This window comes from Anoplopoma fimbria, chromosome 8 (assembly GCF_027596085.1).
Source record: "Anoplopoma fimbria isolate UVic2021 breed Golden Eagle Sablefish chromosome 8, Afim_UVic_2022, whole genome shotgun sequence".
Classification (NCBI taxonomy): domain Eukaryota; kingdom Metazoa; phylum Chordata; class Actinopteri; order Perciformes; family Anoplopomatidae; genus Anoplopoma; species Anoplopoma fimbria.
The window spans coordinates 1681110-1703367 of record NC_072456.1 but is presented as its reverse complement, the minus strand read 5'-3'; the positions used below and the strand labels follow the sequence as shown (position 1 = coordinate 1703367).

Here is a 22258-nt window from a genome sequence, read left to right as displayed (position 1 = left end):
TGTTATGCCAATGATGTAATCTATGATTTTTGCAGTATCTCTATTGTTCACATGTGGGATCAACACTGTCCTCAAGCTGTGTAGCACAGTGTCACAAGCTTGAGGCTCAGGATTGAACCTAACAGGCCATTTGTTGGCATTTCTGAACACTTCCTCCACTCTGCGGCCATATCACCCCTGCCCACCTCTCTTGCTTGGTACTTCTATTCCTCGCCGTGCACGGCTGGATCTGAACTTCAGCCTGTCACACACACAGGATAAGTCAACAAATGCTTATCCTTTGAACCAGCAGGGAGGGGGTGGTTCCTCGAGGTCGCTGACTGGCCAAATTTGCATCTGTAGTGTAGAAGCAGAGTCTATTGTCCTCATTAACTCTCAGTGAAGACAGACATGGAGCTGGGATCAACGGTTGGTGCTGTGAGGAGTAAGAGGGTGCTGCTCGGTGACCAAGTCTGTCCTGCTGTGATCGTGATAAAGGATGGGAAGATCCATCAAATCATTTCCGATAGCGACTATTCTGGAGGTGAGGTAAGCCGGCTCTCATTGGTCTCAGTTTTTAGGATACTTCCCCCTGTACGTTTACAAGGTCATAAGCATTGATTTAACACTCCTAATGGTCTATTTGCACCCAAACAATGTTGTTTGTCCTGTGTGTAACCTAACTGTGATGGCAGGTGTTGGACGTCGGCGACAGCGTGGTGATGCCAGGTATCGTCGATTGCCATGTTCACGTGAACGAACCAGGCCGTGCCTCCTGGGAGGGCTTCTGGACCGCCACCAGGGCCGCCGCAGCTGGAGGGGTGACAACCATTGTGGACATGCCCCTGTAAGCACACTCCCAAAAATCAATCAGAACCTTACTGTCTGACATTACAAGGCCACTAGTGGAGGGTAAACAGATAGCGAGATAACTTCCTCCTCGGACAAGGATTAAACGGGTTGTAGCTCGAGTTATTAGGCCTGGTAATATCAGTGCATGTGAGAGTTACATTTGTGTTTTTTGGTGTAAAAAAATAAGAGATGAAAAAGGTGCCATCCTTCTCACCCACATTACCATTCATTGCCATGTGTCAACAGTTAGATTTGAGGTTGCCTGCTGTGAGTTTTTTCTTTTTTTTGGTTTAAATTACCATAGAAACAGCATCCCTCCAACTACCACGGCTGGAAATTTTCGTGAAAAGCTGCTTGAGGCAACAGGGAAGTGTTTCGTGGACACGGCCTTCTGGGGAGGCGTGATTCCTGGCAATCAGGTATGGTGGAGCAGCTTGGGTACAAATAAAAACGAAGACATACTCAGCCGGAATACGCTGATATTATGACCAAACAGCAAACGACGGGTTTCTCCTTTACAGCTGGAGCTTCGGCCTATGATCCAGGCGGGAGTGGCTGGCTTTAAGTGTTTCCTCATCCACAGCGGGGTGGAGGAGTTCCCCCACGTGACGGACCAGGATCTACACACAGCCATGGAGCAGCTGCAAGGCACAGGAAGTGTCCTGCTGGTAAATTACCACCCGCAGCACCTTCCATAACATGTCCAAATAAAGAACTGTGACGTCACTGAAACACTTTCTGCCTTGTCTCCCTTTAGTTTCATGCTGAGAGGGATGTTCAGCAGACAACACAGGAGAATGGAGGTAACTATAATTTGCTGGCACACAAATAGATCCTTTTATCTGTTGCAGTCGCCTTTAAGGATGTGACACAATGACAAACTTGTCAAGATTGGGATCTTTTTTAAATGCACTCAGCCGAAATAGTCTAACAACATCTGAAAATGCTATCACTTTGTTTTTTGGACCGATAAACAGCAACATTTGAGATCTAAGGTTCCCAGTATTGATATCATATCTAAACTCCATACCCCTGTCTACACCACTAGACCCTTGTCAGTACTCCACCTTTCTGCAGTCCAGACCTGATGTCATGGAGATAGAGGCAATTCGCATCGTCACAGAGCTCTGCCTCCAGTACCAGTAAGAACACCATGGCGGCAGATGATCATTATATCAAAGAGGATCCTTCTGGTTGGCATGTTTTTTTTCTATAATCATAGCATTTATGCCACACTGAGTTGACTCTCTCTGCTCCAGGGTGCGGTGCCATATCGTTCACTTATCCTCTGCTAAGCCACTGGAGCTGATCCAGGAGGCGCGGCAGGCTGGAGCCCCCCTGACGGTGGAGACCACCCACCACTACCTCAGCCTGTGTGCGGAGAACATACCTGCGGGGGCCACGCAATTCAAGTGCTGCCCCCCCATCAGAGGATCTGTTAACCAGGTAAACCACGTTCAGAGTGAGCCTTAATGTAAAACTGGGCTTTATTAATCTTTGATCTTTGATCTGAGGACTTTTTTCTGTCCTGGCCCCTCAGTGGTGGAATGAACTCCCCACTGACGTCAGGACAGCAGAGTCGCTGCCCATCTTTAGGCGCAGGCTGAAAACTCACCTCTTCATGAAGTACTACCCTGAGCCTTCCTCGTAGCACTTATTGCATTCATATTAGTTGTTGCACTTATTGTATTCGTATCAGTTCGCTGCACTTATTGTATTCGTATTCGCTTACTGCACTTATCCTATTCGTATTAGTTTGTAGCACCTATTGTTTTCGTAGTAATTTGCCTCTGCACTATACTTTTGCTCTGGTTTATGCTTTAAGATGCTTGTTTAAGAAAGGAGATGCACTTATGACCTCTGGTGACTAGTAGTTCTCTTGAATACACTTCCTGTAAGTCGCTTTGGATAAAAGCGTCTGCTAAATGACTGTAATGTAATGTAATGTAATGATTACTCGCAGATGATCAATTTTATCCCCACAGGAGCAGTTATGGTCCGCGCTGAAAGCCGGGCAGATCGACATGGTGGTGTCGGATCATTCCCCCTGCACCCCTGACCTGAAGAAGCTGGACAACGGAGACTTCACTGAGGCTTGGGGGGGAATTTCTTCTCTACAATTTGGTACGGACTAGTGACAACGATTACACACATTTATTTATCCCTCGAAACTAGCACGGCTGCTTATGCAAAGCCTCAAAAGTGAATCAATCCCCACATAGACCCCCATTTTAAAATACCCAACTTTACAGCAGAGATAAACATGTCTAAAGCTTGGCAGAAGAAACAGTTTCCATGTAGACCGGGAAATTGGCTTTAGAGACCAAAACTGTGTGTTTGCTATAAAAACATTATAAGACGATAATATGTCAGTGCTGTCTTTACAGCTTGTTTCCCCGCCAAAACTAATACCCTTGGGAGATATTAGTTTTAAGGTGACATCATTATGCTCTGTCTCAAAATTGTGTCAAAGGTCATCAACTCATCAGTGTCAAACACACACCAAATCGTTCATCAGAGAGCTGATTTAATTCACTGGGCAGTGATATGAGAGATGTTGTGTGTTACTTACATTCTCTACCGCTTACTGCACGGATTTCGATTGTTAATTTACATTCAAGTGAGTGTTTTGATATCTGAATACGAGGCTTTGAGCTGTGAATCGGATAACGCACCATGCATAAGTAAAGATTCCCTGTCAGTTCTTCTCACATTATTCCCTGTCTATGGAGCAGCTCCAGGATTTGTCACCACACAACAAATCCTCCCTGCTGTTGAAGCCTGAAAGAGACACTGGCTAAGATTTGCCAATCAAACCTGGCCTGTACAATATTACAGGGAAATAATATGCAAATTTTCCTCTTGAGTGGTTTAGCTGCTCCCTCCCTCAATGTCTCCTCCCACCCATGATCCATCTGACAATCACCCAAATCGGGCGAAGTTCAAAGGGAAGTAAACAAGAGCTGAGTGCTAGAGCAATCATTTACTGTTCATACACAGTGAATGTGGTCAAAGTCTAACACCAGGAAGAGTCCCATCCACAATGATTACTTTGAAATTATTCACAAATGCAACAGAAAAACCCAATAATATAATGGGTTGTCTACACAATTCACCCATGTTTTTAACCATTCTCAGGTTTGCCTCTGTTCTGGAGTTCAGCCAGTAAGAGAGGCTTTCAGCTGTCTGATGTGGTGAGACTCCTCAGCCGGCAAACAGCCCAGCTGAGTAGCCTTGACAACCAGAAGGGCAGCCTGGCCCCCGGCTATGATGCCGACTTGGTCGTATGGGACCCAGAGAGAGAATTTGAGGTCAGTATTAAATCTGCTTACATATTGAGGACGGAGAAGAGCTGTTTAATGAAATTGTATTCATTTTTTATTTTTTTGTCATGCTTCACAGATAAAAGAAGCAAGCATACATCATAAAAACAAGGTAAGCCACATTAATTGAACAAATGATGTAAGGAGCATGTTTTTAATGTGAATAAGCTTATGATTACGTGTGTATGTGTGCCACAGCTAACTCCTTACCTCGGCGTCACACTGCGAGGAGTGGTGTGTGCTACCATAGTCAGGGGGCAGCTGGTGTACAGAGAGGGCTCCTTCTGCCCCGAGCCTCTGGGGAAGCACCTCCTCATCCCTCAGAGGAAAAGTCAAGCCCAACTGTGAAGCACAATAACAACAAGCTGAAATAAACCTCAACATATCAGTAGACATTGTGTTGTCTGGATCTGTAAGAGCACACCATGTTGTTTCGTCATCTCTTTCATAACCTATACTTGCTTTTTGTCCCCCTATCCCTGTCTAAACATTTGGACATCACAATTTGCACAATCTGCATTTGTAATAAATAAAATTTAAAAAAAAAAAAATTAAACGTGCCTTATTTTTTAGGTCTATGAGACAAACTAAGCACACCCAAATTATTAAACAGAATTCCATTGTTTGATTACCCGAATATTCTGGGGATTTGTCACCACATTTTTTGAAACTAAATCTAAATTTTGACATCTTAAATCATCATAGTGTGTACAATACCAAAGAAAATAGGACTCACTCTCTACTTCATCCAAATCACACAGAGAACACAATTTGTTTTCTGAATCTGAATAAAAGCTTTTAGTGGAGTTCACAGTGCAACTCAAAATGTTCGTGCGTGTATACATTACATGCTCTTAATCCCATGGTGATCCATATGACATTCACATTGTCCTTGTACGTACAGTGCATGTGGATCAAACTAAGGCATTATACTGGCACTACTTATTTACTTAAATCCTCTTCTGAATACTTTTGCTTTGAATATTTTGCTGCTCAACTGATGACATTTGCCTTATTTCTTCTCCTTTTTTTCTATTATCAATAAAAGTGAGAATTCTGCCAATATGTTGTATCAAATTAACTATTGCAACTAGAAAAATGCCCTCAGTTCACTCCACAAAGCTTCAGGTTGACTGGTTAACGCTTCATCTGAAAAGAAACCGTCAGTACCGAGTATGTTTGGTTCTGTTAGCCGATAGCGCTGTTAGCTGTATTTGCCCCATTAGCTTTTAGCTCTGTCAGCCAAACACAATCAAGAGAGGAACGATTCCTTACCCGTAGTGAAAAACAAATCCAAAATCAAAGCAGCTGTTGATGACTTGCGGCCTTTATCAGATGGTTATGAATAGTAAGGAGTCTGCAATCAATGACAGTATAAAACAGTCAAAACATAAAAAAAGTGTGCATACAGTCATAAAAGAGCATAAAAAATATTAGGGTGAGGGGTAGTATTTGAGATTAGCTGCGGACAGACACTGAAATACCTACACACGCACACACTCAAGAGTAAATACATAATCTCCTGGTGAAGATGATAAAAATGGAATTCTGTTCATAACCTTAAATCTGTTTACTTTTACTAGACCTCTGCAGACCTTTCAACATTGTTCGAGCTTCAAATATTTATAAGTGAAATTTATGATTCTTACAAACTGTAAAGAACCTAAAATTAACTGATTTAAAATGAAGGCTAACAGGAGCACTTGTAAGTTTGTGGAAAAGAAGTCAGGCACATGCCATCCTGTTTACTAGGGCAAAAGCACTGCAGCGTAATAGTGAAGCCTGATGCTCTGGAGAGTCTGTGGCCAATGATTAACATTTGAGGACATGTTGGGTGACTTCCCTATCTTTAAAGTGTATCCAGCTACCTGAGCTCATTGTGCACAGAAGGCAACAAGTGTTGACAGAAGAAGCCAGAGATAAAAGCAGAGAATGTTCTGACAGACCTGTGACCCGAGGCCTAACTGGTCAGTTAGAGGGGTGTGTGATCAGCTCAGGCTTTACTTTTACCTCCTTCCGCAGCTTTTTGTGGTTTGCACCTGTCAAGCTTGCTGGGAAACATGTCGTCCCTCTCCATACCTCCACCAAAACGCCTGGAGAAACCTTTGGTGGTTCCTTATCGCCACATGTTTGGACCGGGACCTTCCAACGTCCCTCCGCGGATTTTGGAGGCCGGGGCCAATCCTGTCATTGGACACATGCATCCAGAGATATTCGAGGTAACTGGGGGGGTGGGTTTAACGTACATGATGCAGCCTAGAAAAATGTAGCATCTATCATACACTGGTGTGAAGTAACTAAGTGCCTTTTCTCATGGACAGTAGTTAAGTAAAGTCTTAATGTTACTGTACTTTACTTGAGTATTTCCATTTTATGCTTTATGCATTTATACTCTATATCTTTGTACATACAAAACAAATAATCAACCAATGAAATATGAGGCATTTATATATATTTTTTTATAGATTTATAGACTTTTATACTGTAATTACACTTTGCTGACAATACAAATCTTTGCTTAGGCATATTTTTAATGCAGGACTTTTACTTTTAGCAGAGTATTTCTACACTGTGCTATTGCTACTTTTACTCAAGTAAACCATTCAAGTAAGTCTCTCAACAATGGAAATTGTTTTACTGCAGCCAAGCTATCTCATTTTGATTAAAAGTCTTTCTTGAAAAAAAACAGTGCATGTGTGCATGCCATCTTTGTTAGGACCAATTTCAGTTTTACACCATCGTAGTGAGGACATTTGGCTGCTTTTCAAAGGTTAAGACTTTGATGATGATATATATTAGGTTAGGGTTAAGGACAGGGTTGGTGTCAGGCATTTAGTTGTGATAATAAAGGTTAAGGTTAGGTTATGCAAGCGATTGCATTATGTCAATAAGGGTTCCACAAGTATAGACACACGTGTGTGTGCGTGTGTGTGTGTGTGTGTGTGTGTGTGTGTGTGTGTGTGTGTGTGTGTGTGTGTGTGTGTGTGTGTGTGTGTGTGTGTGTGTGTGTGCGTGTGTCTGTGTGTGTGAGAGAGAGAAAGACACAGCTGCAGCTTATATATTTTTTTAATTTGGCAGTTTTCCAGTTTAATCGGTGTGGTCCATAAAAGAAAAAGAATAAGTGAAAAATGCCCACCAGAATGTCCAAAAGCTGGGGTTGACATGTCTAAGTGTTTTGTTTTGTCCCAGCATCAATTCAACACCAATATGTTTTCAGTTTATTATTATTATTACCAAGGAAACCAGCCAATAGTCACACTTGACTTTGTGGCAATTGTCATGCCTCTGTGTTAGGACCTCTCTCAGTCTGCCACTCATTGTAAGCAACAAGAAATAATTAAAGAGAAAATATATTTTCTATTCAAACTACCTTTTTCACCACTGTTTGTCCAATATATGCCACAGATAATGAGTGACATCAAAAGTGGGATCCAGTACTTGTTCCAGACTCAGAACAACATGACTTTAGCTGTGAGCGGCACTGGCCACACTGCTATGGAGTGTGCCATCTTCAACACGGTGGAGCCCGGGGAGAGCGTACTGGCTGCAGTCAACGGGATATGGGGAGAGCGAGCAGCAGACATGGCTGAGAGGATAGGTAAGGCTGCTGGTGATCTATATTTTTCTGTCAAGAAGTTCCATGCAAAAAACTAAAATGACATTGCATTAGCGTGCCTCTCTATATGTTCAGTCTTTCCTGTCCTGTTTTTTGGTTCAATCTGAAGATGTAAATCCTAAAAAACAGATCCCAAATACTTAGTTTAGTTTAAAAAAGGCCCAGCTATTTTCTACTTAAACAGCTGGCCACTGTTGTTTTCAGCAAACAGCACCTGAACAGGAGTAAACAGTGCATTTGTTGGGGACTATTTTCAGCAGTGGATTAATACACATTTAGCATCTAGGATTTACAGCAGGAGTATGATGTACTCTTTGTGGGATTGATAGAAAATAAACTACAGTGCCCATGTTCATCATAATGAAGGAACATGTTACCAAGTGCAATGGTGGAGCTCGTGGAGCTCAAGTGATTCCACCACATAATAACACGTGTGTTAACCCAACAGGTGCCAGAGTAAATACCATTGTGGCTGCCCCTGGTGGTTGCTTCACTAATGCTGAAATTGAGCAGGTATCATAACTTTGATTCTCCAGTTATCACTTTACTCAAATAAATTCAGCCTGTGTGATCATACTGTTATCTCATCACAGGCCTTATCAAAACACAGACCAACGCTGTTCTTCCTCGCACATGGAGAATCTTCTACAGGAGTCTTGCATCCTTTAGATGGCATTGGACAGCTGTGCCATAAGTAAGATGCAGCGCTCACGCCTCTGTCATCTTCACATCTGTAATGATAATGAGGGCAGATTATAGCCATGTTACGATTTGTGCCTACAGGTATAACTGCTTGTTTCTCGTCGACTCTGTGGCGTCAATTGGAGGGGCCCCTCTGCGCATGGACCAGCAAGGTTTAGTATTAAATCATTCTAGATGTTCCCAGTCTATTGGGAGTGGCTGATGAAACCCTTTACTGTGTTATTATCTATTTTAGTGACACGAATATAGATTTTTGTTATGGATGTTTGTATTTTCAGGGATAGACATCCTATACACAGGCTCCCAAAAGGTTTTGAATGCTCCTCCGGGTACAGCGCCCATCTCCTTCAGTGAAAGAGCATGGTGAGAAATGTACAAATGAGTAATAGTTTAAAGTATATGTAACGTGTATTTTAAGGTTTTATCTGTCCACAGCCAGAAGATATTCAACCGCAAGACAAAGCCTGTGTCGTTCTTCTTGGATTTGAGTTGGCTTGCAAACTACTGGGGATGTGATGGCAAGCCGTCAAGGGTGTAAGACGTCTTTTTTTTCCCCTGTTGAAATTGAAAATATTGTTGTCATACGTGCACATGCACAATTTCTGAAAATTGCTCTGTCTTTTCCATTTCCGCTCTATAGATATCACCACACGGGTCCAGTCACGGCTTTTTACTCCCTGAGGGAGAGTCTGGCTGTCCTTGTTGAAGAGGTGGGACATGTTAGAATTAAATATTTGGGTTTTTGTATCCGTCGGATCTTTCACAGTTCTTTACAGATAGCAACTGTGCAGGTTGTACAGTGACACAATTATACCTTTCCACATGTGCCAATTATAAATAGTCAGAACAGCTAGCTAGATGTTGCCTTGAAATGGAGTCTGTAAAAGCATAGCAAGAGCATGCCAAAATAAGGCGGTGAACATGGTAAACATTACATAATGTTAGCACGTTAGCATTAGCATTTAGCTCTAAGCCCTGCTGTGGCTAAGAAGAACAGCCTCGCAGAGATGCTAGCATGGCATTGTCTATTAAACCCTGAACATTAATGTGTATAAAACAAAAAAATATGAGTTATTAAAACGTTAGCTGTTCTATAATATTTTGTCTGTCTGTTTTTATGCCATGTTCTGTTATTCTAAGGGCTTGGAAAATTCATGTGAAAGACATCAAAAAGTGGCAGAGTATTTCCACGCCGGTTTAGAGAGCATGGGACTCAAACTCTTTGTCAAAGAAAAAGTGAGTTTCAAGTTTCAACTTCCATTTCATTTTATTATATAATCTACAAAGAATTATAAAAGGGAAAGAAATGTACTAATTCTGCCTTAAATGGTTGTAACAGAAAGCTAGGCTCCCCACGGTTACCACTATTGTTGCCCCTCATGGTTACGACTGGAAAGAGATCACAGCCTACATCATGAAAACACATAATTTAGAGATTTCCGGAGGGCTCGGACCATCAGTTGGCTTGGTAAGATAAAAATACATAAAAATACTTTTCCTAATGTTTTGTTTGTACTTTACTATGCCTTCCAAGTCACCTAAGCCCTGTGTAGATCAATCCCAGTTGTGTTTTTTTTGTCTTCTTAGGTGCTGCGTGTTGGACTGATGGGATGTAACAGCAGCAAACCCAATGTAGACATGGTGCTGGCAGCACTGAAGGATGCTCTGAAACACTGCCACAAGAGCAAAGTGTAACATGTTACTGTTGGATGCTGTAAAGATGATTAAGGAAGAGACTGTGTAATAAATAAACCATTATCCTCAGTAGTTGTCTTGTGTGGCTCAATCACTACTTGAATGAGAATAGGGGACTTGTCTGCAAAATGCCTTAGTACCTTTTGTTGGCGGCAGTCTGTGATCTCTATTGTTTTTGTCTTTCAGTCTAATACAAACTGGCGGTAACAAATAATTGGACATGATATTATTCAATTACTAAAGTTACATGGATAATAGACAGACCATAGTCTGCCCTCTTTCCTATCTATTTTACATGGGTTTCCTCATTGTGGGCGTCTTTCATCATTCTTACAGAAAACCATCTACATGCAAGTTCTCTGATTGATTCAAATTGTAAAACTTAAAGTGTTCCTATGCTTAGATGAAAACAGCAATGGAACATTTGGTGAGAGCATATTAACGCTCTGAAACTTGGATAAAGCCTGCTTTTGAGGAGCAACTTTTAAAATGACTAAACAGCATGTAACTTTGTTCGCCTTTACTTCTATCAAGTAAAGGCGGTTAATTTACCCTTTTTCAGATTCAGTGTGACAGCTGCTCCCGCTGGTTTCATATCCAGTGCCTACAGATGGACTCAGCCACGTTTGCAAAAGTAAAGAATACTGGATGGATTTGCTGTCTGTGTGAATAAGTATTCCACAAAAAGTATGTGCTATGTTGATATTTTTTTACATTTGTTCCTTTGCTAAACTTCCATCTTTGTCTGTGTGTACAAAGGGTTGGTTCTATTTTTATAGCACCTTAAATGTTCATAAATGTAACTAATTCACTGTTCAAATGTGTAATTTAACTTTCGAAAATCTTTAAACAATAGAAATGTTTGATTTTCAGTAAGTGTGTTCAGAGATGCTTTTTATCTTATTTGAGATAAATATACACACACACACACACACACATATATATATATATATATATATATATATATATATATAGGTGCACTAAAATGTAAGTGTCTGCTGAGTTGACCGCAGTCAATACCGGCTGGTCCTTTTTGTAAATTCAGCACCTTAATGCCTGTGCATTGTGGATTTATTAAATATCATATCAAAATAGTTCAACAATTAAAATGGAATTTGAGAACCAATCTTATAAAAGGTAACAATTTATATAAAAATTAGTGTAATTATTTTTCTTATTAGTAATTTTTTTCATAACATTCCCAACATACGTTCTTACCACAGACTGTATATAACAAGTTCTAACATTATCATTTTAAAGTTTCTATGTGCGTTAGTGTGTCTGTCATTCCTTTTTTCTTTTATTTCAATAAAGTTGTTTAAAAAACAACAAGTAGAACCGGAAGTGCGACGACGCACTTCCGGTTCTACTTCCTGACATTTTTCCTCAGTAAAACGCGGGTAAATGGTGACAAAGAAGATTGCTAAGCTTTTGCCAAGAAGCTCGTTCATCCACTGCAGCACCTCGCTGATAAACAGCCGGCAGTGATGGCCTGTAAGAGGGGAGCTCTCATTGTGCTGGAGGGAGTGGACAAGGCCGGGAAAACGACCCAGTGCAAGAGGCTGGTTCAGGCGCTGCAGCAGAGCGGCCGACCCGCAGAGATGATGAGGTTCCCCGGTGAGGCATGCTATTGTTTTAACGTAGGGCTTAATGTTCGCATCGTTCTGGGTTTCCTTTGCTGTGTGACGTTAATACAACGTGCCGTCGTGTGGGTTCTCGGGGTCAGACAGGACCACGACGATCGGACAGCTGATAAGCGCCTACCTGGAGAAGAAGAGTGATTTGGAGGACCACACGGTGCACCTGCTGTTCTCCGCAAACCGCTGGGAGCTGGTGTGAGTTCACCTTAACTTACCCTTTGATGACATTAATGAGGACTGCGGTCCATTTAGCTGAGGTCATGCGACACTGAAATAGCCAACTGCTGCTTTTACTGCTATGACTAGTCTGAACATGTTGGCTGTAAAAAGGTCTACAAAATATAGATAAAGAATGTGAAGAATGACACTTAGAGCTGTCCGCACAACTTTAAAGGGTCAGTTCACTAAAGTCAGTTTAGTTTTGTTAACTAAAGACTCTGTTTGTACAGGTTAATAGACTTTAGAGTACTAACAAAAGCATTGAAAGTGACCTGTCAAGCCCCTTGTCTTTATAGAAACACTGTCCTGAATGGCGGAATATTTGTAAGACCAACAAGTACTACTCCTTTTTTTCTTTTCTGGACAGACACTCTACAGTTTGTTTTTAGCAATGCCGTGAGCACCTTTACCAAACTCCATTCATGCCATATTGTATTGGGTAAAAAACTATAAACAAATCTACATATGGTGAGGGTTGATGGGTGAACTGACCCTTTTTAAATATTGTAGCCATATGTCACAGAATCATACTACTGCCTACTTTGGTATGAAAATACTAGTAAAAGGGGGGGGGGGGAAGTCTCACAAAATGTAAATACTCTAGTGCTAGTACATTGAATCAAACGTTTTGTTGCAAATAGTCAACAGGGTCGCAAGAAACGTGTCGAGGAAAAAAAGACACAAATTTACTGCCAGAGATTTGAGAAGAATCAAACGTGAAGCTACCAGGAACCCATTATCCTCCAGTGCTGTCATATTCCAGAACTGCAACCTACCTGGAGTGCCCAGAAGTACAAGGTGTTCAGTGCTGGTAAGGAAGGCTGAAACCCGACCACCACTGAACAAGACACATAAGTTGAAACGTCAAGACTGGGCTAAGAAATATCTGAAGACAGATTTTTCAAAGGTTTTATGGACTGATGAGATGAGTGACTCTTGACGGACCAGATGGATGGGCCCGTGGCTGGATCAGTAACGGGCACAGAGCTCCACTTCGACTCAGACGCCAGCAAGGTGGAGGTGGGGTACTGGTATTGGCTGGTATTATAAAAGATGAGCTAGTTGGACCTTTTCGGGTTGAAGTTGGACTCAAAATAAACTCCCAAACCTACTGCCAGTTTTTAGAAGACACTTTCTTCAAGCAGTGGTACAGGAAGAAGTCTGCATCTTTCAAGAAGACCATGATTTTTATGCAGGACAATGCTCCATCGCATGCATTGACGTACTCCACTGCGTGGCTAGCCAGTAAAGGCCTTAAAGATGAAAGAATAATGACATGGCCCCCTTCCTCACCTGACCTAAACCCAATTGAGAACTTGTGGGCCCTTCTTAAATGGGAGATTTACGGTGAAGGAAAACAGTACACCTCTCTGAACAGTGTCTGGGAGGCTGTGGTTGCTTTTAATTTGGTTGCATAATAATTGTGCACACTAATAGTTGCCCAATAATTGTGCACACATAGATATTCTCCTAAGAAAGCCAAAACCTCACTTTTACTTTATTAAATATTCAGGTTTGAGGTTTATTAACATTTTGGATTGACCGAGAGCACTGTAGTTGTTCAATAATAAAATGAGTCCTCAAAAATACAACTTGCCTAATAATTGTGCACACAGTGTATTGAGAGAAAGACTAACATTGTCCATTTCGGTCTTTTCATGAGATTTGTTTTGCGATTACAAAAATACAGCTAGCTTTATCCTTTTAAAAATGCATTGCTAATTCTTTTGTCATTAGTCTTAACAAGTGTCCTCTTGCCCGTGAACATTATAACTCGCATGCAGCACACTAAAACAATTGTGACCGCAGGCCTCAAATGAGGAAGAAGCTGGAGCAGGGCATCACTCTGGTTGTGGATCGGTACGCCTTCTCTGGAGTTGCTTTCACCAGTGCGAAGCAGGTGAGTCTTATCTCAGCCTTTTTTAATCTCGGCACCCATCAGACAGCAGGATTTGTGTGAGCACAGATAGTTTGAACACGTTCCCTCTCCTCCTTCAGGGTTTCTGTCTGGACTGGTGCATGAAACCCGACGTGGGACTGCCAAAGCCGGACCTTGTTATATTCCTGCAGCTCAGTCCGGCTGAGGCTGCTCTCAGGGGACAGTTTGGAGAGGAGAGATACGAGACCAGTGTTTTCCAAAGAGCTGTTCAACAGAGGTTTGAACAGCTGATGAAGGAGCCCTCTGTCAACTGGCAGGTATGAGGCTGATCAGATTACTCATTTAATCTGGGGTGTCGATTTTAAATCAATAGATATAAAGGTCTTGTGATCTAAATTGTTTGCTGCAGGTGATCGACGCCTCTCAGAGCATTGAGGATGTGCACAAGAACATCACCACCCACAGCCTCAACACTGTCAACGCAGCTGAGAACCTGCCACTCGGAGAGCTGTGGAAGCAAACCTGAAACTGCTGGTTTGAGATCAGGAAGGTCTGTTGGCGTATAAACTAAATAGTCACCCCTCTTTTATTTGAAAGCGGAAGAGAAATGCTAATACAACTTCTTTTTCCGTCTGGAAATTGAAGAGAGACGTACCACTTTCAAATACCAGATTCTGCCTTTATTTGTTTTTAATCATCTTACATGTGTATTGTTCTTTCACTTGTCTATATGCTGTGCTGATTAAATAAATAATCGTATGTTTTTTTTTTTTTTTTTTTTTTTTTTAAACTTGGCAAGGATTCTTTGCATGAACAATTAATGCAACTTTTTGCAGATTTGCCGTAATTTGGTTTCATTGCAGGCCGATCCAGACTTTAGTTGTTAGTGACAAAACTGCGTTTAAGCCATTGGGGTTTCTATACAACATAAAACTGTTATGGCAATTTTAACTTCTGGAGTCAGGGAAAGGCACCGTATCACTTCAGAATAAACATTTAAAGTGTTAAGACTCGAATGGAAACGCGCGTGATGTGACGATGTGCATACAGAATTTATCCTGAGCTCCTGCTACGGCTTCCACCAGGGGCGGTCTCCATGTTTGGATACAGAGAGCAGTCAAGAGGCTGTTGAGAAGAACGCTGTGTGACACGCACGCACGCACGCAAACACACACTGACTACGCCATTGGAGCTGGACTGGCTCAAGAGGTCTCCAGTTAATGTTCATCCCTTTCAGGCTTCTGATACAGAGAATCTCTCACTCCGACGGTCCACAATAGCAACTCATTGTTCGTGTGTTCCTCAGAGGGAAAGGATCTCGAACTCTTCGTCTTCTGAATCGAAGAACCGCTCCAGCCTGTCCGAGTCTGAGAAATCTGGGAAGTGAATATCAAAGCATAAAAGAAAAAAAACAAAAAAAAACAGAACATTAAAATCAATTTCCTTTAAAATAATATTTATTTAACAAAAAAGAATTTACCAGGTGTAAGGTTGAGGGCATCCACGCTGACCATGTGAGAGGGCTGACTGTCCACGAGTTCAAACATGGGCAGGCCCCCTCTGTTGCAGGACAGCTGGAAGAGAAGGAGCACCACATTATGACACACGAGTTTCCTCTAACAGTGACAGTATTTAAGCACAGCTGAGGGCTCAACAAGGGGAGCAGTGTTCATGGAAACGTACCCTTCTTATGCGCATACACCAGTCGTCAAACTCGTCCTCTGTTCCGCAGAAGAAACCCTGGTGGACACCAGAAGACAATAAGCTACAGACCACTGAGCTACTGTTATTAAAAAAAAAATGTAACAACGGTCTATAGTTCAAGATACAAAAGGCTCTGTCCTATTAAAAAAAAACCCAACTCCCTAGCATTCCTACCGCTGCGATGGATGGGTCCAGCTCACAGATGTGCATGCGGCAGGGCGGGTGCTGACAGTGGTACGTCTCGTCGGGGACCTGGCCGTCTTCGCATGGCTCCACCGCGGGCTGCGTGGTGTGTGGGTCTAAATAAATGAGTTCCTCTCCTGGGGAGGAAGAAGAAAAAAAGATTCATAATCAGATCGATCCTCTTGGTGTGAGTCAAATTGATATGGTGAGAGTGCGGTGCACAGCTGAGTGTTTATTTCACAAACACAGAGACCAGACATACCGACATAACCAATGAAGTAATGGGCACTGTTGGGTTTTCCCCCAATTACACCCAGGGACTGAGGCAGCATGAAGCATTGCTGTGAAAAGAGACGAGAGGGTTTATCTCACCCCAGCTGTAGCTGGCTTTGCCTCCGTGTAAGTCTTTTAGGTAAATTTAGAGCAAACAACATATAAATGACATTACGACTGTTTTCCAAAGCGTGCCGTTTGTTCAGTTTTTCAGATTATAAGTGGAAATTTAGTGCCAAGATGTGGACAAATCTACAGCAAGCACATCAGAAGGCCTCACACAAGGTCGACGCAGACCAGGTTCTTTTTGTAATACATTGAACAACCCTGAGTTCACTACAGAATCTTTGTTTTTAAAGGCTACACATATCCTCCCAGCATAAACTCCATTAAACCAGAGAATATTTTGAAGCTCCTTTTATCTTTTTCCCCATACATGAAAGGCAGATAAAGCAATATCCTGGGAAAAAGATTACTTGCATATTCACATGCCAACCACAGTTATTGAAGAGGTTGCAAGGAAGCATGCAGGGCCCATTCAAACTTCCTATACGTTGGTGATCCATCACAGCTAACACCTAATTTATTATACATTAAAATAACTTCACTATTGCGAGACTGCAGTTGACAGAAAGGACTGATTTAAAGTAGGAGTAATATATCTTTGACAACAATTAATGATAACACATAACATGTTTAAGGATATCTGACTTATAAAAATCTCAAACAGGAAGTCCAGTTGTCTCATTTTAAAAAGTTTTCAGTGACAACCGCCATTGAAAAAAAAACTTCTGACATGCAACGGGAACAAATACACCGGAGGTGCTTCACCTTGAGGGTTTCGATGTAGGCCTCATTTATGTCGCTCAGGCCCAGCCTGAGGGGGATAAGCAGGACCAGAGGCTTCCAGAGAGCCGTCTCCTCCTCGGCCAGGGCACACGCCCCCTCCAGGCAGCCGTTGAGCACCCCCGCTCCCTCCGGTTCGCAACAGGCCCCTGCCGCGTCCAGCCAAGGCATACAGAGGCGCTCTGTAGCAATAGAATATCACAAAATTACAACATATTTTGCAGAAAAAACAAAATATTGCGTTTGTGGCCTGTGTTAAGAAAAACAAAAGTTAATGTGGTAGATTCTAAGTCAGAAAATGATTTAAACAGACACACATTTGAAGCAAGCTTAATAAAGTCAGGAAAAACTTAAGTTGTATTCAAAGGGGCACACTAGGGCACCTTGTAAGGGAATTAAAAATATGTTTGTTGCAGCTAATGCCAAGACATTCTGAGATATACTGATTTCTAAACTTCCCATAATGCAGCTGGATATTGTTTTTTGTTGTACCTTGACCCTCCCTGCTTGGTAAAGGCTCAAATCTTTCAAATTTCACAATCCCATTTAGTAACCTGGCTTTCTGTTATGAATTCGTAGTCGTCAAGCACAGGCCAGAATAACCCTGAGGACATAACTATATCAGAGGATACATAGATGACAACATACATGATCTAGCAACTATATCACATATATCCATATCTAAACATGCATCTCCATTGTGCAATTAACTGGTAATAAAAGGAAAAGGATTTAAACAGACCTGCTTTACAGTAAAATACTGACCATGACTCAGCTACTTCCTATTTTAGTCAAATTAACAAAGCAATACACCTAACGGAAGCTTCACTTTAGAGGCCTTTTTTAAATTATCTGTCGACTTTGTATATGTGCACATGGAAAAGCACCATAATACTGTTGTTGGATGAACTTGTTTCTATCACTCCAACTCACATGTGTATTTGTTTTCACCCAGAAACGTTATCCTGTAAAATGCCATATTTAGCTGATGTACTACTTCTGTAAACAATCCCAGCAGTTGAACCCGGAGTCATATTTAACCCCCACTCACTTATCTCCTCGATGACCACGGTGTTGTCCATCGCCACGTGTACGACCAGTCTGCTCCACGTATCAAACACCGCCAGCTTCCTGAAAGCAAGACGGCACACTGTGACAGTCACACGTTTGTGTTTTACCAAATCAGGAAGACATTTTTCTTTAAATTGTTTTGAACCTCCTCAGTGTTCCGTATCTTTATTTTTTTTGCTAAACGTTTGACAGCGGGATGGATGATTACATAGTGAGATACTCATGTGATAATGTCAACGCACTGTTCATACTGATATGCTATTTCCAGTTTTCAAGCTATGACAGCAGTTGCAATATTTGAGAGAAAAATTTAACCAAAGGCCTAAAATGACAAAGAAATGCTGAAGTGATTACTCAACACCCTGTGCACCCCGTTTGACCACAAGTAGTGCTATAGAGCAGTAGCACTTAATGTAAACATTCCTTTTTGTTCATTAACAAGAAATATGTACAGAGCACCTTTACTCCTGAAGCTCTGAAGCAAATTACCCAGTTGTTCCAGCCATATTGATCAATTTTATATCCATGCAAGTAAAATATATTGGGGTTTAGATCTTTGAAATGGCAATTTGAAGACGTCACCTTGAGTTGGGGGAACTTTTTTGAAATTAATTGCAAAAATAATACAGAAAATGTTAACAAGAATCACAAGTTGCAGCACCAAAACATAAAATCCGCAAACAGCTGAAACTTAGCCGCTTAGCAACGTGTAGTTTCTCTACAGTACTTACTTTAGAACCTGGGCCACTGTGTTAGGTCCATACCACTGGCCTATAGGCTTCCCCTCTCCAACTCCCATTTGGGCTGCAGCATTTAGGAACAAAAAAAGAGACAAAACAATGTGACGCAAACTGTTTACTGCCTGAGTGAGTCCCTGACCAATTTATAATGGTCTGACACTCACTACTCACCGATTTGATGGATGGAATAATAGCTGTCTTTTTTGTCGATGAAGGCGTTGAGAATACTGATGTACTCTTCTCTTTGTTTCTGGCCTCTGGCCCATCTCCAGTCTGAGAACAACAAGCCAGTTATCAAGCCTGTAGTCTTCTCACTGGAGAAAAGAGCTGCTAGTGCCACACTGTGATAAAAGACGGGTTTCATCTACATGTCTCTGTATCCATCTAAAGTCAAGGGAGGTATCTTTTTTTAGATTTCATAGTTTTTTTTTTAAGTTGTCTTACCTCTGCCTACATGTCTACACACCAAGGCCTCCCCTAGGATCATCTGGCCGCACCGTAACATGCATCCCCATCCGGTATCTGATGTTGGCCCTGTCCCACCTGTCAAACATTCAAGAATCATGGACGAGAGCCCTTTAACATCCAAAGTATACTTTAGGAGGTCAATTAAAACACGTGTGTCATCACTTACCAATTGGTGGGAAGTTTCTTCTGTATGTGAGCCACAGTCGTGAAGTGACGTCTGATAAAATCTCATCTTTCTCTACACGAAGACCAGAAATCATCACATTACATTACAATACAACCTCAGGGGAATAGTGTATGTCTGCTAATATTATTCTTCAAACTTGAACTTAGAATACTTTTTTTCCTCTGTCCTACATACATGTTATATTTGACAGTCTTACCTGTGAGTGCATTGTATTCTTTCCCCAAGATCCACACAGGCTCTGAGGTCTCGGGAAAATCTTCAAACTCTCCAAAGCGAAGTGTGTCGTATGTCAAGGTTGCTGCAGGAGATGAGGTAAAGATGTGGCACCCTTTAGTTGCTTGAGAGATATTCCAGTCCCTCTAGGAAACTTAAGTTGTATTTAAAAAAATAGCAGCTGATGCCAAGATATTCTGAGTTATAATCAATAGTATTGATAAAGCTAAAAATAAAATTCCCATAATGCAGCTGGATATTGGCATTTGTTGTACCTTGACCCTCCCTGCTTGGTAAAGGCTCAAATCGTTCAAATTTCACAATCCCATTTAGTAATCTGGCTTTCTGTTATGAATTCGTAGTCGTCAAGCACAGGCCAGAATAACCCTGATGACATAACTATATCAGAGGATACATAGATGACATATACATATACAACATACATGACACTGAAAACAAATCTAGCCACTATATCACATATATCCATATCCAAACGTGCATCTCCATTGTGCAATAAACTGGTAATGAAAGAAGTGTGTGCTTTTAATAAAGTGTGATGGCAAAAAGCAATCACAGTAAGTAAGCCTGTATTTGCTGACTTTTTACTGCAGTTGAAAATGTTGGGCTCAAAGCCAGGCACATAACACTGGGCAAACAGAAAGGGTATAGCTGTGGCTGTGGCGTAGTGGAGAGCAAGGTAGTTCTCCAATCAGAGGGTCGGTGGTTCGATACCCGGCTTCAGCAGTCGATGTGTCCTTGGGCAAGACACTTAACCCCAAGTTGCTCCTGAAGGCTTGCCATCGGTGTGGACTGGATGATGAATGTTAGTTAGAGTCTGATGGTGGCACCTTGATGGTAGCCTGTCATCAGTGGGTGAATGATATGTAACATACTACTGACTGTAAGTCGCTTTGGAGAAAAGCGTCTGCTAAATGACTGTAATGTAATGTAATGTAAAGTATACATACCTCCAAGTTGTATGAGTATGATGGTTTAAAAAGATTTAAAGGTTGCATATGTTGATGTTTGTTAATGACATTTTAATCATGCTTTTGAGCAACAACATGATCTTGAAGTTTCAGATCTAGATGTATTAAAGTTTGCACTATATAAATATAAATATATATATACACACATGTAATGTAATGTATACTTCCTCCAAAGAGAAACATCTTTGTTTGGCTTGTTTGGTTTAAATGATTTCCAACACATTACGTTATTCACATAACTAACAACAGACCAACAATAGCTCACTGACGGTGTCAGTCCTTTAGGGAGCCTGGAAACAGAAAGCTGAGATTTACAGGTTCGTGTATTTGCAGCCACCAGAGACGGGAATGCAACAAGAAGTCTGCTGGCCTTCCCTGAGGGGTATTAAGTTATTAAACTACTGCATATCATAGAACATAACATCTATCCTAGCTCCTAGCAGCGTTAGCCTAACAACTGATGTGATGGTGAGTGACACTGCATTGATCTTGGGCGTAACATAGCGTTAGCATAAACAGGACGGAAGCTTATTATAAAGAGTCAAACTTAACTGTCATTAACACGGATGACAGGTGAAGCAATAACAAGAAGTTATACGACTGTACGTGGAGCTGTCACCGCGGGGAATCCAGCACGTTTAGCAATACGAGCAGGCTAACGTTGGTTAGCATGTAGCTTTAGTCATCATTTTACAGGCTAACGCCACCGAGGCTACACTAGGCTCTGTGCTGGGCTGGCAGCATGACAAAGCAGGAAATGTGTCACCAAGTATGATATGGTGTTGTTGTGATTCGTTCGTGGCCAAACTGGCTTGCTAAAGGAGAGAAAGAAATGTTATTTTACTATAAAAATCTCGTTTACCTGCATCCATCCCGACGGTCGTCACCCTATCTTGTTTGTTGTTCTCTGTGCTCCGACCCGGCGGACCAATGGGAGTAGTGGAATTCGGAGAGGAGGCGGGACATTTCTTGCGACAGCCAATGAGAAATGGGAGTGGTGTCATGTTGTACAAACCAATCAGCAGTGGCTGACGTAGCAGTCCCGTTGAAAACAGTTTAAGGTGCGTTCACGTTACACAGTTATTATTATGTTCCTTTATTGATCCCCATGGGGACAATAAATACACATACTATACAACTACACAGACAATAAATACACATACTATACAACTACACAGACAATAAATACACATACTATACAACTACACAGACAATAAATACACATACTATACAACTACACAGACAATAAATACACATACTATACAACTACACAGACAATAAATACAACTACACAGACAATAAATACACATACTATACAACTACACAGACAATAAATACACATACTATACAACTACACAGACAATAAATACACATACTATACAACTACACAGACAATAAATACACATACTATACAACTACACAGACAATAAATACACATACTATACAACTACACAGACAATAAATACACATACTATACAACTACACAGACAATAAATACACATACTATACAACTACACAGACAATAAATACACATACTATACAACTACACAGACAATAAATACACATACTATACAACTACACAGACAATAAATACACATACTATACAACTACACAGACAATAAATACACATACTATACAACTACACAGACAATAAATACACATACTATACAACTACACAG

General features: G+C 41.3%; 4 protein-coding genes across 5 annotated transcripts; 3 read left to right on the top strand and 1 right to left on the bottom strand.

Annotated features, from left to right (window-relative positions):
• The first annotated feature begins 252 nt into the window (after positions 1 to 252).
• Positions 253 to 4684, top strand: zgc:103559 (Allantoinase, mitochondrial). 2 transcript variants are annotated; one of them, XM_054602672.1, is made up of 11 exons: positions 253 to 528; positions 675 to 826; positions 1136 to 1250; positions 1353 to 1499; positions 1589 to 1634; positions 1880 to 1973; positions 2091 to 2277; positions 2817 to 2955; positions 3970 to 4142; positions 4234 to 4266; positions 4353 to 4684. In XM_054602672.1, exons 1-11 carry the CDS (start codon positions 391 to 393, stop codon positions 4500 to 4502), a joined length of 1374 nt encoding a protein of 457 aa, XP_054458647.1. In that variant the 5' UTR covers positions 253 to 390; the 3' UTR covers positions 4503 to 4684. The 2 variants fall into 2 exon arrangements, with proteins under 2 accessions (XP_054458647.1, XP_054458648.1); XM_054602673.1 differs by having other exon boundaries at positions 386 to 523.
• A 1340-nt stretch (positions 4685 to 6024) lies between these two features.
• On the top strand, positions 6025 to 10938 carry agxta (alanine--glyoxylate and serine--pyruvate aminotransferase a). The gene is made up of 11 exons (XM_054602319.1): positions 6025 to 6373; positions 7560 to 7752; positions 8219 to 8283; positions 8364 to 8464; positions 8554 to 8624; positions 8751 to 8835; positions 8908 to 9006; positions 9113 to 9182; positions 9613 to 9708; positions 9812 to 9940; positions 10060 to 10938. Exons 1-11 carry the CDS (start codon positions 6215 to 6217, stop codon positions 10165 to 10167), a joined length of 1176 nt encoding a protein of 391 aa, XP_054458294.1. The 5' UTR covers positions 6025 to 6214; the 3' UTR covers positions 10168 to 10938.
• A 582-nt stretch (positions 10939 to 11520) lies between these two features.
• On the top strand, positions 11521 to 14433 carry dtymk (deoxythymidylate kinase (thymidylate kinase)). Its single transcript, XM_054602276.1, has 5 exons — positions 11521 to 11784; positions 11894 to 12002; positions 13836 to 13926; positions 14025 to 14222; positions 14315 to 14433. The coding sequence occupies exons 1-5, from the start codon at positions 11655 to 11657 to the stop codon at positions 14429 to 14431; spliced, it is 645 nt and encodes a 214-aa protein (XP_054458251.1). The 5' UTR covers positions 11521 to 11654; the 3' UTR covers positions 14432 to 14433.
• Positions 14434 to 15190: 757 nt separating this feature from the next.
• On the bottom strand, positions 15191 to 21498 carry atg4b (autophagy related 4B, cysteine peptidase). Its single transcript, XM_054602275.1, has 13 exons — positions 21442 to 21498; positions 19574 to 19675; positions 19357 to 19428; positions 19167 to 19265; positions 18894 to 18995; positions 18714 to 18786; positions 17963 to 18042; positions 16897 to 17093; positions 16055 to 16133; positions 15784 to 15929; positions 15589 to 15645; positions 15386 to 15479; positions 15191 to 15281 (listed from the first exon to the last, which is right to left on the bottom strand). Exons 1-13 carry the CDS (start codon positions 21449 to 21451, stop codon positions 15208 to 15210), a joined length of 1185 nt encoding a protein of 394 aa, XP_054458250.1. The 5' UTR covers positions 21452 to 21498; the 3' UTR covers positions 15191 to 15207.
• Positions 21499 to 22258: the final 760 nt, after the last annotated feature.

Excerpts from the sequence above, each read along its gene's own strand:
- atg4b (XM_054602275.1), bottom strand. Across the intron at positions 19,266-19,356 it reads AAGAAACTTCCCACCAATTG|GTGGGACAGGGCCAACATCA; the intron begins GTAAGTGATGAC and ends AATGTTTGACAG. Across the intron at positions 15,282-15,385 it reads TGCCCTCAACCTTACACCTG|ATTTCTCAGACTCGGACAGG; the intron begins GTAAATTCTTTT and ends TTCACTTCCCAG.
- dtymk (XM_054602276.1), top strand. The coding sequence starts at position 11,655 with ATGGCCTGTAAGAGGGGAGCTCTCATTGTGCTGGAGGGAGTGGACAAG. Across the intron at positions 11,785-11,893 it reads AGAGATGATGAGGTTCCCCG|ACAGGACCACGACGATCGGA; the intron begins GTGAGGCATGCT and ends TCTCGGGGTCAG. Across the intron at positions 12,003-13,835 it reads GCAAACCGCTGGGAGCTGGT|GCCTCAAATGAGGAAGAAGC; the intron begins GTGAGTTCACCT and ends TTGTGACCGCAG.
- zgc:103559 (XM_054602672.1), top strand. The coding sequence starts at position 391 with ATGGAGCTGGGATCAACGGTTGGTGCTGTGAGGAGTAAGAGGGTGCTG. Across the intron at positions 1,635-1,879 it reads GACAACACAGGAGAATGGAG|ACCCTTGTCAGTACTCCACC; the intron begins GTAACTATAATT and ends CTACACCACTAG. Across the intron at positions 2,956-3,969 it reads AATTTCTTCTCTACAATTTG|GTTTGCCTCTGTTCTGGAGT; the intron begins GTACGGACTAGT and ends AACCATTCTCAG.
- agxta (XM_054602319.1), top strand. The coding sequence starts at position 6,215 with ATGTCGTCCCTCTCCATACCTCCACCAAAACGCCTGGAGAAACCTTTG. Across the intron at positions 8,836-8,907 it reads TCCTTCAGTGAAAGAGCATG|CCAGAAGATATTCAACCGCA; the intron begins GTGAGAAATGTA and ends ATCTGTCCACAG. Across the intron at positions 9,183-9,612 it reads TGGCTGTCCTTGTTGAAGAG|GGCTTGGAAAATTCATGTGA; the intron begins GTGGGACATGTT and ends TGTTATTCTAAG.